This window comes from Bos mutus, chromosome 4 (genome assembly GCF_027580195.1).
Source record: "Bos mutus isolate GX-2022 chromosome 4, NWIPB_WYAK_1.1, whole genome shotgun sequence".
NCBI lineage: Eukaryota > Metazoa > Chordata > Mammalia > Artiodactyla > Bovidae > Bos > Bos mutus.
In genome coordinates, this window is record NC_091620.1 from 85,985,913 (window position 1) to 85,999,255 (window position 13,343).

Consider the following 13,343-nt stretch of genomic DNA (forward strand, 5'->3'; position numbering starts at 1 on the left):
TTTTTCCTGATTCTGTTTTGTACTCAGTTTCCATCTTACTGCTCCCAGGTGGCCCACTGTAATTAAGTCCGGCATCATCACTTTCCTAAAGCATTTATTTATAGGTTCTTTTGGAATTGTATTATTCAGTCTTTGTGATTGAGAGTTCAAAACAATCCTCCATGAAAGAATCTGATAATTCACATTTTTCCTGTGTACCTCTGGCTGAGTTAAGACCATAGTGAGTATGGAATTGATCGTCGTGGTCTCAGATGCCTAGAGTCTAAGTGGCACGGATGTATACAGAGAATAGCGTGTTTTTCTACACAGGTGTATTAGTTTCCTATTGCTACATAACAATTTATCACAAACCTAACAGTTAAAAAAGAAATTTATTAACCTGCATCTCTATAGATGCAAAGTTTGGGTAGGTTTAGCTGGGTTCACTGCTTAGTGTCTCACAAAGCTGAAATGAATTTGTTGGTCCGGCCTTTCTGAGGGAGAATCCATCTTCAGATTCATTGAGGTTGTTGGTAGAATTAATTTCCATGCAGTTATTAATTTCCATGCAGAATTAATTTCCCATCAGGACCGAGGTTCTCATTTCTTTACTGGCTGTCACCTGGGGCCTCTCTCAGTTCCACGGGAGCAAGTGCATTTTCAAAGCCAGACAGCACCTTTAACCCTTCCACCTCTTGGAGAAAGCTTTCTGCTCCTAAGAGCTCAAGTGATTAGATTAGGCCCACCTGGATAATCCCTCTTCTTTAAGGTCAATTTTGCAATAACACCATCACAGTCCAAGAAGTGATAATCTCATATTCACAGGTTCTGGGTATTAGAGGGGGCAGAATCAAGAGGGCCACTTACAGAAATCCTGCTTAACATGATGTGATTGTCTCAAAACTAGATTATTTTTATAATTCAGTTTCAAAGGTATTAAGGAAAAAATTAACCCTAACAATGATTATTTGAGTATCCTCTCTACAGATAAAGAAATTCAGATAAAGTTATTTGTCTCAGGGCATGTGAGTAGAAAATGATGAGTTGGCATTTGGACCCAGATCTGCATTTCTTTTAGTCCTAAAGCCATGTTTATGGATGGTCACAGTGAAGTGCAGTTAGTCATTTAGATAGGAAAAAGCTGAGGAATTGGGATATTTGTTGTATCTCAGTTTTGGATTATCTCTTTATATTAGTGGTGTAGGCTAAGCTCTTCTTCCTTAACAAAGAAAGCCAAACTACAGTGGCATAAGTAAAAGGGTTTTTTTTTTTTTGGTGGTGGTGGTGGTTTTTGTTTGTTTTTCTTATACATCTAGAGGAAGGAGTCCAGGTCTAGTAGGAAGATGCTAACAGCCTCAATACCTGTCTCCTATAAATGGGTCCAAAGTGCTAGTCCAGTTGGCACTTTCCTGCTTGGCAGTGAGAAGAGAAAGCAGAGAACACCTGTAGTTCCTTACAGGGGCATAAGCTGGAGGCAGCATACACATCTAAAAGCCATACTGAGCTCCAAGGGAGAGTAGGAGAGATACAGCTGTGTGGCCTGCTACCCAGCTGAGACTCAGGATTCTGTTAAGAAAGGGTGAGAATTATATTGGCTTAGAGCAGTCTCTGCCACACCATTGTTTTTTTTTTTGTTTGTTTGTTTTTTGTTTTTTTTTTTTTAAGTAATGTTTTATTCTGTAACTTTCTGTGAGTGGAATATACTATTTGACTTTGCTATTAGTTTTAACAAGTAGTATTTGAAAGGCCAGGAAATTCTTAATATTACTGTTCCTTGATTTCTCAGCTGCTATTTTAATATATTGGAGAAGGAAATGGCACCCCACTCCAGTACTCTTGCCTGGAAAATCCCACGGACGGAGGAGCCTGGTAGGTTACAGTCCGTGGGGTCGCAGAGAGTCGGACACGACTGAAGTGACTGAGCACATTTTAATATATAATTTTAAAGGCTTCTTTGAGGAATTTCTTTTTCTATTCACATTTTGTGTTACTTTGATTTCTCTGAAAATTAATACATCTGGAAAATGTTCAAGATTGCTTCATGATACTCGATCATTCTGTGTAGGCCTCACTGCACAATTAGGTTACAGCAGCTTGTTGTATGACTTATGCATTCTGTTGATTTATGCATTCTGTAATATTTTGTAAGTTTATGATTTAATGACTCTTCCATACCTTCATATTTTCCTCTTGAAATTTCTTTCTCTCAGTCCATTATCCTTTTCTATACATCTGCATTCTACGTACCCATTTAGACTGACTGTAAGTCCCCTCTCCCACTATCAGGTATGGGAGGAAGATTATGGTCAAACAGATCTGTATTTGAGTTGTTGGTTTGATCTTAGGCAATTTACTAAATCTCTAAGATTTGACTTCTTATGTAAATGGCAGTGAATGCCGTTTTTCATAGAATGAAGATGAAGGAGATGATACATTTTCTATCACACTTACTGCAATACTTGGCTCAAAAAAATATAGTGATCTTGAGGATCACTCCTTGATCTCTAGCAATTTGAGACTGTTTTTTTTTTTTTTTTAATTGATTTTCTCTCTCAGGCAAATCTGTGAATTCCTAAGGACTAGAACCAAGTCCTAGATATACTGTGATCCCTAAATATTGACGTAGTGGATTGAAACTAGTATAATATTTATGGGAGTTAATTATGAGGGCTTTTTTCTATAGTGTGCCTATTGTGACTGCATCATGGAAAATCAACTGGCTAAATCAACTGAAGAAAGGACATTTCAGTACCAAGATTCCCTTCCATCGCTGCCTGTTCCTTCACTTGAAGAATCATTAAAAAAATACCTTGAATCGGGTATGTTTGTGATCTTTTAATGTATGTTAATATTGCTAGCAGCTTAACTGTGAAATTGTCAGAAGTTGATGAGGGTCTAATTGTTTTGTCCTCTAAGTGAAAAGTGAAAGTGAAGTCGCTCAGTCATGTCCGACTCTTTGTGACCCCATGGACTGTAGTCTATCACACTCCTCCGTCCATGGGATTTTCCAGGCAAGGGTACTGGAGTGGGTTGCCATTTCCTTCTCCAGAGGATCTTCCCGACCCAGGGATTGAACCCAGGTCTCCCACATTGTAGGCAGACGCTTTAACCTCTGAGCCACCAGGGAAGTCTTTGTCCTCTAGGCTCATGATAATTAAAAGTATCCTTAAAATGTCCAAAACATTTCTGTCTTTCTCTCATGTTAATTTTTCCATAGTTAAAAAGCCAGGTAGTACTATTAGGTTTACAATAACAAGTAGTCCTCTGCCTTGTTTCCTGCACTGCATTTTCAAATATCTACTTCTTGTGTTGTTTATCTCCAGATTTAAACTAACAAGCATATACAACTCCTTCTTAGATTTTTTTAGTTGTAGGTATTATATGTTAGTTCCTAAAAAGATCAAGATTTAGTTCTCCTACACCCCTCTAACCTCCAGCTTCATTTCTCAACATTTATGCAATCTAACATATCACATTTTCCCTCTAATTTTCTCACTGTTGCCCCAAATCACCATCTGCAATTAAATTAGTGTTCACCTGATTTAAATCTGGATTTACCCGAAGTAGGACTTCCCTGGTGGCTCAGACGGTAAAACATCTTGCTTACAATGCAGGAGACCTGGGTTCCATCTCTGGGTCGGGAAGATCCTCTGGAGAAGGAAATGGCAACCCACTCCAGTACTCTTGCCTAGAAAATAACATGGACGGAGGAGCATGGTGGGCTACAGTCCATGGGGTCGCAAAGAGTCGGACATGACTGAGTGACTTCACTTTCACTTTCACTTTCCCCAAAATAATTTACCAGACCATTGAGGGTTTGGGGATATGCAGTTATTCACAAGTGAACCATTCAGTGGACAGTACTGGAATTACCTTTCGGCTGCATTTTTTGGTTTTTCCTCATTTTTCATTTGCTTGCTTTGCTTTGTATCTACAACTCACTCACCCCAGATATCTCACTACACCTAAAATCCCTGAATCCAGTTAAATACACAAGATAGTCACTCAGTTTCATTTCTTCTTGGAGACATCCCTCCTGGAGCCCCCTACCTTCTTGTTGGAATTAGTGTTTACTTTTCTCAAGATGGCTGGAGGTTCTGTAGCCATCATTCTGGTGGTTCTCTTCACCTCTCTCTCCTGTGTTGGATTCCCTGGTTCCTGGGTTCGGTTTCCTCGTTTCGTTTGCTTATTTTGAAGTGCATCTTTAGAGGCTACTTGAGAAAGGGTGTCTGGGAGGAAAAGAATGTTTTTATGCTACTCATGCTTGATTGTTTGGCTGAGTATAGAATTTGGGGTTGGAAATGACATGACTTTCCTTAAGTTTTGAAGGGACTGTCTGTTTCTCTTGAGAAACCTGATGCTGTTCTGGTGTTTGACCCTTTATATGTGACCCATTGTTTTTCACTCCCTAGCTGTGTTTGGAAACCATTTCTTTATCTCTGTTCTGAATATCTCAGTGATGTACCATGATGTATAGGTATTTTCATTATTTCGTTGAACATTCAGTGGGTCCTTTCTGTTTAAAAAGTTATGTTCTTCAGTTCTAGGAAGTTATTCTTTTTTTTTAATTAGAGGAAAATTGCTTTATAATGTTTTCGTTTCTGCCATACAACAAAGCAAATCAGTCATAATTATATGTGTATCCCATCCTTCTTGAGCCTCCCTCCCCCTGCACAATCCACCCAGAAATTTTTAAAGTATCACTTGTTTTGTAGTTTTCTCCTCTCTTTTTTTCACTCTCTTTCTGAGAGCAGCTCCTATTACTTGGATCTCGTTCTTCTGGGCAAAGCTTTTAATTAAAAAGTTATTTTCCTTTCATTTTATTAGTGAAAGTGTTAGTCACTCAGTCATATACGACTCTTTGCAACTCCATTGCCTGCAGCCCACCAGGTTTCTCTGTCCATGAGGTTCTCCAGGCAAGAATACTGGAGTGGGTTGCCATTCCTTTCTCCAGCAGATCTTCCTGACCCAGGGATTAAACCCAGGTCTCCTGCATTGCAGGCAGATTCTTTACCTTCTGAGCCACTTGTCCCTTTTTGGTCCACTTAATATTTGGTATCATCAGTCCTTTTTTGGTCTGACTCCTACATGAAGGGGTTTCCTCTAATATGTGGCAATCCTTTGTCATTCACATTTGAGTCAGATCCTGAGAAGCTTATGCGGAGCTCTGAGTGTGTGAGTAGACCTTGGTGACCTGTGGGCCTTATAATGAGCCATAGAGGGTAATAGGGCAGAGGTCTAGAAGTTCTATTAGGACATATCCAAATGCCCACTCCAGCACTCTTGCCTGGAGAATCCCAGGGACGGGGATGCCTGGTGGGCTGCAGTCCATGGGATCGCTAGAGTCGGACACAACTAAGCGACTTCACTTTCCCTTTTCACTTTCATGCATTGGAGAAGGAAATGGCAATCCACTCCAGTGTTCTTGCCTGGAGAACCCAGGGACGGGGGAGCCTGGTGGGCTGCCGTCTATGGGGTCGCACAGAGTCGGACACGACTGAAGCGACTTAGCAGCAGCAGCAGCAAATGCCCAACCTCCTTTCTCTTGGACTGATATTTTCCCCAAAGAAGAATTCTCTCATCTTTTGTTAGGAAGGCAGAAGCCTGATGGCTAGTGTTTGGAGAGCTGAGTGGAGGAAGAGACAGGAGGGATCATTGCTCTAGTGTACACTTTCATTGTTAACCCTCTGTTTAAAATGTGAGCTGGAATCAATGTATTTTGCTAGTTTGGGACAACTTCTCCTAAGGGTAAACCTTCATATTTATAACGCTATTGGGAGGGAGGAAGTTGTCTGGCTTTCTGGAGTGTAGGAGATTCACAAGGACGGCTGTGGGTGGGGTGGTTGTCAGCTGCTTTTACAAGCATTGAAGCAGTTATACTGTTTTCAGCCTCATATTGTCCCTTATCTTTAGAAGTCTGTGTGTCATGAATTCTTGAACCTTCCTAGAGTTCCACTGCAGGACTTGGCTTGCTTGTTGGGTTTGCACCAAGCCCTCCTTACCCTCCCACTTCTTTCTACTCCCTAGGCTGTGGGTACTTCGTCCATTCTGTGGTCAGTCACCATTTCCCCACACGTTTCCTAATTTGTAAAATGTTAACCTCTCTGCTGTCCTCTCTTCTTTCATGTGCTTTGTCCTTATAAACTTACACCTTTTTAGTAATTCTCATTTTAGTGAGTTACTAGAAGTGAAGATACCTTTATGAACTTGGTTGCCTTTGTTTAACTGGAAGACTCTGACTTTTTTTTTCTTTTTTTTCTCACCTACTTTCATCTGGGAATTCTAGTTTCTTTTTTTAAAAAAAACTTTCTGATTATTCACTTGTGCTCTCTGAATGCAGCTATTTAAATTAACTTTAAAATTTTGAGGAGGCAAAAATAAATCAAAAGGAAGATATTAATGTCCCTTGGTTTCTAATTAAGGGATTTCTACTTTCATCTATAGCTTAATTTTCAGAACACTTGGTTTTCATGGACTAGGCACCTTGTATTCTGTGTATGTGTTCGTGAAGAAAGTCGTTATTGGCCACAAGCGATCCTAAACTGCTCTGGGAAGGCTTTACACTTAAATCTACATATACGCTGCATTTACATTCATAATGTTTAAGGCTCTGCTTGAACATTAATGGAAAGAAGCTTTAATTTCTCACAGTAATGGCTAGCGAGATTTCTCACAGTAATGGCTAGGTGATAGTCCTGTGTGTCATTTTAACTATCATTGTCTAGAATGATTTTAAAATAATTTTGGGAGAAATAGTTATCAGACTACATAGTATCCACTCTTTTATTTTTTGACATATTTTGCATTATTGCTTTTCAGCCATTTTCATGTTATAAACTCTAATTTAGTGGACTGCTCTAGTATATACATAAGTGTTTTATGTAACTGAGTCAAGATTTATGTAAGTAATAATAATTGAGGTGAGTTTGTGGTACTTGATGTCTAAATACTTTAATGCATATTTTTTCCTTTTACAGTAAAGCCATTTGCAAATGAGGAAGAATATAAGAATACTGAAGCAATTGTCCAGAAATTTCAAAATGGCATTGGAGAAAAATTGCAGCAGAAATTACTTCAAAGAGCAAAAGGAAGAAGAAACTGGGTATTTATGTTATTGTATTTATTAGAATATTGATACTTAATGAAAAGTAAATGTGTATCTAGCTTTCATTTTAAAATTATTACTGTAGAATATACTGTAGAATACTATTACTGTAGAAATATACTATAGAATCCTTTATCACGGAGAAGGCAATGGCACCCCACTCCAGCACTCTTGCCTGGAAAATCCCATGGATGGAGGAGCCTGGTGGGCTGCAGTCCATGGGGTCGCTAGGAGTTGGACACAACTGAGCGACTTCACCTTCACTTTTCACTTTCATGCATTGGAAAAGGAAATGGCAACCCACTCCAGTGTTCTTGCCTGGAGAATCCCAGGGACGGGGGAGCCTGGTGGTCTGCCGTCTCTGGGGTCGCACAGAGTCGGACAGGACTGAATAGACTTAGCAGCAGCAGCAGCAGCAGCAGCATCTTTTATCATCCAAAAGAATGAATGAATTGTTTAACTCTGGGGAGTTTTAAGTATTGTGTGTGGGTTCCTCTTATTATGTAGGGGAACTTGGTAAAATGCAGAATTCCTGGGACCAGTGATTCTGATTCAGTATCTCTGGAAAGGGTGCCCAGATATCCTTATTTAACTACTCTATGCAGTTCTGATGCAGGTCATCTTTAGACCATGTTTGAGAAAAACATTTTGTCCAGATAATCATAGCCTAAAAATAAAGCCCCAAATACTAAAATAGATATCACATTTACAGTGTGCAAATATTTATACAGTGCACAGGAGAAAAGGGCCATTAGAAAACTGGAGTGAAGAATGGTTATGGGTATTCTGTGTTTCAGCTGGGTAGATTGAGGAAACATTGGTATAAAGATCTCAGTAATTTTTCACAAGGAATCTTCTTTGATTTTTCATCTTAACTACTCCTGTAGGATGAGTTTTCGTAATTTAAGATACTGCCTTAGTCTAGAAATAATGTTTGTAACTATCATTTAGTTTCAGAAATAAAAAGCAAGCTGATCTTTTTATTGTCCTTTAGATACCTATAATGGAATAATACAAGTTTATATGTCTAGATTCCTTTTTTCTCAATTTTGAGCCTTCAGTGACTTTAAATTAGGGTAAAGGTTAAAAAGTCATTGTTCTGCCTGTATCCTTTTCACTTATATTTTTCCGAATGACTGACTATAGTTTGTAACATCAAATTCTTCAGAAAGAGCTCCAGGTAATTTGATGAGACCCACTTACTTACACATGAGATTCAGTTGCAGTTGTGAACAGGTACTCTGAGAAAACACACCTAGAGTGCTTTGTTGGATATTGGTAGTTTTAATATGCTCTGTCTGAAGGTGTTTCTTTCAGTGCTTTCTTGTTTCATGTTTTTGATAATGTAGTTAAACTTGACTAGTACTTAATTCAGATCCCATAATTCCAAAAGAAAGAAATGATCAAAATAGCATTTTTACTATTTGTAATGATTTAAAATCAAACATGTTTTTAAGTATTGAAAAGTAATTAAAGAAAAAAGAATAGAGCTTTTTTTCCTTCTCAGCAGTTACACCTTCAGGTATTAATACTATCAATAGCATTAGGCTGATGTTCTTAATTTCTTTTAGCTGGAAGAGTGGTGGCTGAATGTTGCCTACCTGGATGTTCGTATACCATCACAACTGAATGTCAACTTTGGGGGTCCTGCAAGCCATATTGAACACTACTGGCCTCCAAAGGAAGGCACACAGTTGGAAAGAGGAAGTATAAGTCTTTGGCATAACTTGAACTACTGGCAGCTATTAAGAAAGTAAGGATAGTTTTGTCAATTCAGTTACATATTTACCCAAAGTCTCTGGTGGCAAAATGTTGAGAAGCTTAATTTACTCATCTGGGGATGAATACTATAGGTGTGACTGGTTTAAAAGTTTTGTAATGATTTCTTGGCCAATATACTTTTGTTTGTTTGTTTTAATAGAGAAAAGTTAGCTGTTGAAAAAGTTGGAAATACTCCTCTAGATATGAATCAATTCCGAATGCTGTTTTCCACCTGCAAGATTCCAGGAATTACTAGAGATTCAATTATTAATTATTTTAGGACTGGTAAGTAGAAAACATTTGTACTTTTCCTGGTAAAAGCATTGGGGTTTGGATAGTTTTTTTTTTTTTTTTAAGATTTATTGTATTTATGGCTGTCCTGGGTCTCTGTTGCTGCGTGTGGCTTTCTCTAGTTGTGGCGAGGGGGGGCTTCAGTAGTCTCAGCATATGGGTGTAGTTGTTCCTCAGCGTGTGGGATCTTCCCAGACCAGGGATTGAACTCGAGTCCCCAACTTTGGCAGATGGATTCTTTACTGCTGAGTCACCAGGGAAGCCCCAGGATTTGGGTGGTTTTGCTGCAGTTCTTCTGTGATGCTGTGGAATGTACTCTCTTGCTGGCCGTGCCATGTGCCTTACGGGATCGCAGTTCCTTGACTAGGGACAGAACCCAGGCCCACAGCAGTGGAAGTGTCAGGTCCTAAGCACTGAGCTGGCAGGGAAATCCCGTGATGTTATGGAACGCATGATTTCGAAGAATATTTCTTACTGGATTTTGACTAGTTTTATTGGATTTTGATTTGGCCTAGTCATAGAAAGACTAGGCTTTCTATGAACCTTATCTTTTAGCCATAGTGATTTAGCTGGAAATAATTTATGGGAATGGATTTTTTTTTGAAACTGTGACTTACGTGGTTTGATACAAACCTAATGCTTGCATTGTATCATTTGATAGTTCGAAATGGTCGTTTTGGAAAATGGGAAAAGCACACATTCTGTGCAAAGGTAGGGTACCTAAACAGTGCTGAAATGTGTGTTTATGGGTTTAAAGTTAGACTATATGGTATCATGTATTTTTTCTTAAGCAGCAACAGTGGAAGAGGGAGTGAAGGATTTTTGCAAGGGAGAAATTATAATGCTGGGTATGGAACCTACTCTGGTTAAGGAGAAAATTGAAGAAATTACGTGTTGATGGGGATAACAGTGTGCTAGCCACTGCAGCTAAGAGGCTAGTTTCAGTAACGAAGCAATAATTAGGCCTCGTTTGAGGTTTTTGCTGTTTTTTGTTTTTTTGTGTGCATGCTAAGTTGCTTCAGTCATGTCTGACTCTCTGTGATCCCATGGACTGTAGCCTTCCAAGCTCCTCTGTCCGTGGTATTCTCCAGACAAGAATATTGGAGTGGGTTGCCATTCCCTCCTCCAGGGGATCTTCTGACCCAGGTTCCTTACCCCTTAAGTGACCATTTTTTTTTTTTTCCTTAAGTGACAATTAAGGCTAATTCAGTTTTGCTTTTCATCCTGTTCACCTCATTTTGCCCAAGCAGTTCAGACTTTGAATGGCATCTCTTGTCATCTGGATTCATAGAGCAGGGCATAACCTAATTTGACCCAAGATTCTCACTGCTGTGACCCACCTTCCACTGCTTCCCTGAACTCTTCTGCTGTGCTTCATGAACTCATGGCCAGCAAAATCCATTTTTGGGTTTTTTGGATCCTCCTCCTTTTCTCTGAAAGCTCCCCTTTCCTTTCCTTTCTGAAAGCTGCTGTTTCTGAAACCTGGTTATTTTTTTTTAGACTTTTGCTGTGACCCTCTCAAATGGAGACTTTGTTTTTCTCTTATACTTTGTTACTAAAGAGCAAGTAGAAGATGTCGGTGTCTTTATTTCCCACTGCACTTTCCGTTTTTATCTTTTTCCTTACAGTTTGAGCTTTTGAAGAAAAAAGAAATGCCAGCAGGCTGTGTCATCCCTGCTCGTCATTGTCCCAGTGACGTCCTTTTTGATCATTTTCCTTCCTTCATTGATCGGTTTAGCACCTGTCTCACTGTCTGTCTCTCCATTATTATCTCAGTCGCATCCTTGCTGACTTCAGCCTCCATGTGTGGATGACCCATGGCTCCTCTTCTCCTTTCTTTCCTTCCTCTAGGGATCTGTACTCCTTCTCAAGCAGCCACCACTACCATGGCCATGCCCCAGACTTGCTTATAATAGAAAAAACTCATCTCTAACAGTGCAGCTGTGGGCATCTCACTCTGACCTCCACTTTCTCTTCACAACTCACTTCCTTTAGGTCTACCTCAGTCGTTTTTTTGACATCTTGACTTAAAATCCAGTGACTCTGCAGTTCTTCACTTTCATTTCTCCCTCCCCACTGCCAAATCTTCACATCTTTCTGTGATTCTTTACTCTTACCACTCCCTAGCATATATTAAATACATTCAAACCTTTGCTCACCCGCTCCCTCCTCCTCTCCATCCCCACCTCAACGCTGTGTAAATGTTAGTCTTCTGCTTTTACTCCACATATTAAAGGTGTCTGCCCTAGTAGTTTACTTGGCCAGAGGAATCCACAAAACACCACTTTTCTCAGCCTCGAGTGGATCCGAAGCACTACCTTGCTGTATTTTGTCAGGATATTCTCTCACTTTCAGAGAAGACTGTTTGATGACTTTCTCCATCTTTATTCCTAGCTAATGAACTCTTTTACTTCTCAACAAATGTAATGGTTCTATCATCAAAGTTGCTAACCTATGTGGCAGGTAGACTAAATGATCTCCAGAAATGTCCATTTCCTAATCCTTGGAACCTATTGAATGTGTTACCTTAAATAATAAACGGAAATTAGATTGAGAATGAAATTAAATTTGACAATCAGTTGAGCTTGAGATAGGGAGCTTATCCTGGATTATTCACCTGGGCCCAGAGTAATCACTAGGTATAAGTGAAGAAGGAGAAAGCGGAGAGAGCCAAGGGGTGGAAGCATGAGGAAGTTATGATCCTCCCTGGATGGCATCAGAGACGGAGGAGTGGAAGGGATTCCCTGCTGATCCAGTGGTTAGGACTCAACACTGTTACTGCCAGAGTCTGGGTCCAATCGCTGGTCAGGGAACTAAGGACCCTGAAAACTGTGTCAGATCAGATCAGTTCAGATCAGTCACTCAGTCGTGTCCGACTCCTTGAGACCTCATGAATTACAGCATGCCAGGCCTCCCTGTCCATCACCAACTCCCGGAGTTCACCCAGACTCACGTCCATCGAGTCAGTGATGCCATCCAGCCATCTCATCCTCTGTCGTCCCCTTCTCCTCCTGCCCCCAATCCCTCCCAGCATCAGAGTCTTTTCCAATAAGTCAACTCTTCGCATGAGATGGCCAAAGTACTGGAGTTTCAGCTTTAGCATCATTCCTTCCAAAGAAATCCCAGGGCTGATCTCCTTCAAAATGGACTGGTTGGATCTCCTTGCAGTCCAAGGGACTCTCAAGAGTCTTCTCCAACACCACACTTCAAAAGCATCAATTCTTCGGCACTCAACCTTCTTCACAGTCCAACTCTCACATCCATACATGACCACAGGAAAAACCATAGCCTTGACTAGACGAACCTTTGTTGGCACAGTAATGTCTCTGCTTTTGAACATGCTATCTAGGTTGGTCATAACTTTCCTTCCAAGGAGTAAGCGTCTTTTAATTTCATGACTGCAGTCACCATCTGCAGTGATTTTGGAGCCCAGAAAAATAAAGTCTGACACTGTTTCCACTGTTTCCCCATCTATTTCCCATGAAGTGGTAGGACCGGATGCCATGATCTTCGTTTTCTGAATGTTGAGCTTTAAGCCAACATTTTCCACTCTCCCCTTTCACTTTCATCAAGAGGCTTTTGAGTTCCTCTTCACTTTCTGCCCTAAGGGTGGTGTCATCTGCATATCTGAGGTTATTGATGTTTCTCCCGGCAATCTTGATTCCAGTTTGTGTTTCTTCCAGTCCAGTGTTTCTCATGAAAACTGTGTAGCACAGCCAAAAAATTTTTTAAAAAATTCTTTTAAAGATGAAGGAATGGAGCTCTGAGTCAAGAAGGAATATGGGCAGCCTTTAGAGGCTGAAAAATCAAAGGAAACAGATTCTCCTCTACAGTCTCCAGAAGGAACCCAGACTCAGGGACAACCCTCATTTTAGCCCAGAGAGACACATTTCAGACTTGTAGTCCCCAGAGCTGTAAGACAATAAAATTTTCTTGTTAGTGGTGATTTACCACTAAGTTAGTGGTAATTTATTACAGCAGTCATAGAAACATATTCATTCAAATGTTAGCCCGTTTTGCAGCCTCCTTGCAGTGCAGTATTACATATTCATATACTTTGTCTTCTCTCTATAAAGACGGATGAACTGTTCTGATTCCTAAGGATAGCCCTTCTGCATGATGTCCTGGGCTCCACCTCTTGTTTAATCAAGGGCCTTGCTTTTGCATTATCCTTCTTTCTGTGTTGCATTAACAATTTTCCCTCTTT

General features: G+C 40.1%; 1 protein-coding gene across 2 annotated transcripts in view; it reads left to right on the forward strand.

The window, feature by feature from the left end:
* CROT (carnitine O-octanoyltransferase) overlaps positions 1 to 13,343 on the forward strand; it is a 61,496-nt gene that overhangs the window by 1,084 nt on the left and 47,069 nt on the right. For both annotated transcript variants that reach the window (XM_005900998.3, XM_070369721.1), the window contains exons 3-6: positions 2,663 to 2,798; positions 6,957 to 7,081; positions 8,656 to 8,837; positions 9,006 to 9,130. In XM_005900998.3, the coding sequence (XP_005901060.3) occupies positions 2,684 to 2,798; positions 6,957 to 7,081; positions 8,656 to 8,837; positions 9,006 to 9,130 (547 nt within the window). In that variant the 5' untranslated portion in view covers positions 2,663 to 2,683. The remainder of the gene's footprint in view (positions 1 to 2,662; positions 2,799 to 6,956; positions 7,082 to 8,655; positions 8,838 to 9,005; positions 9,131 to 13,343) is intronic.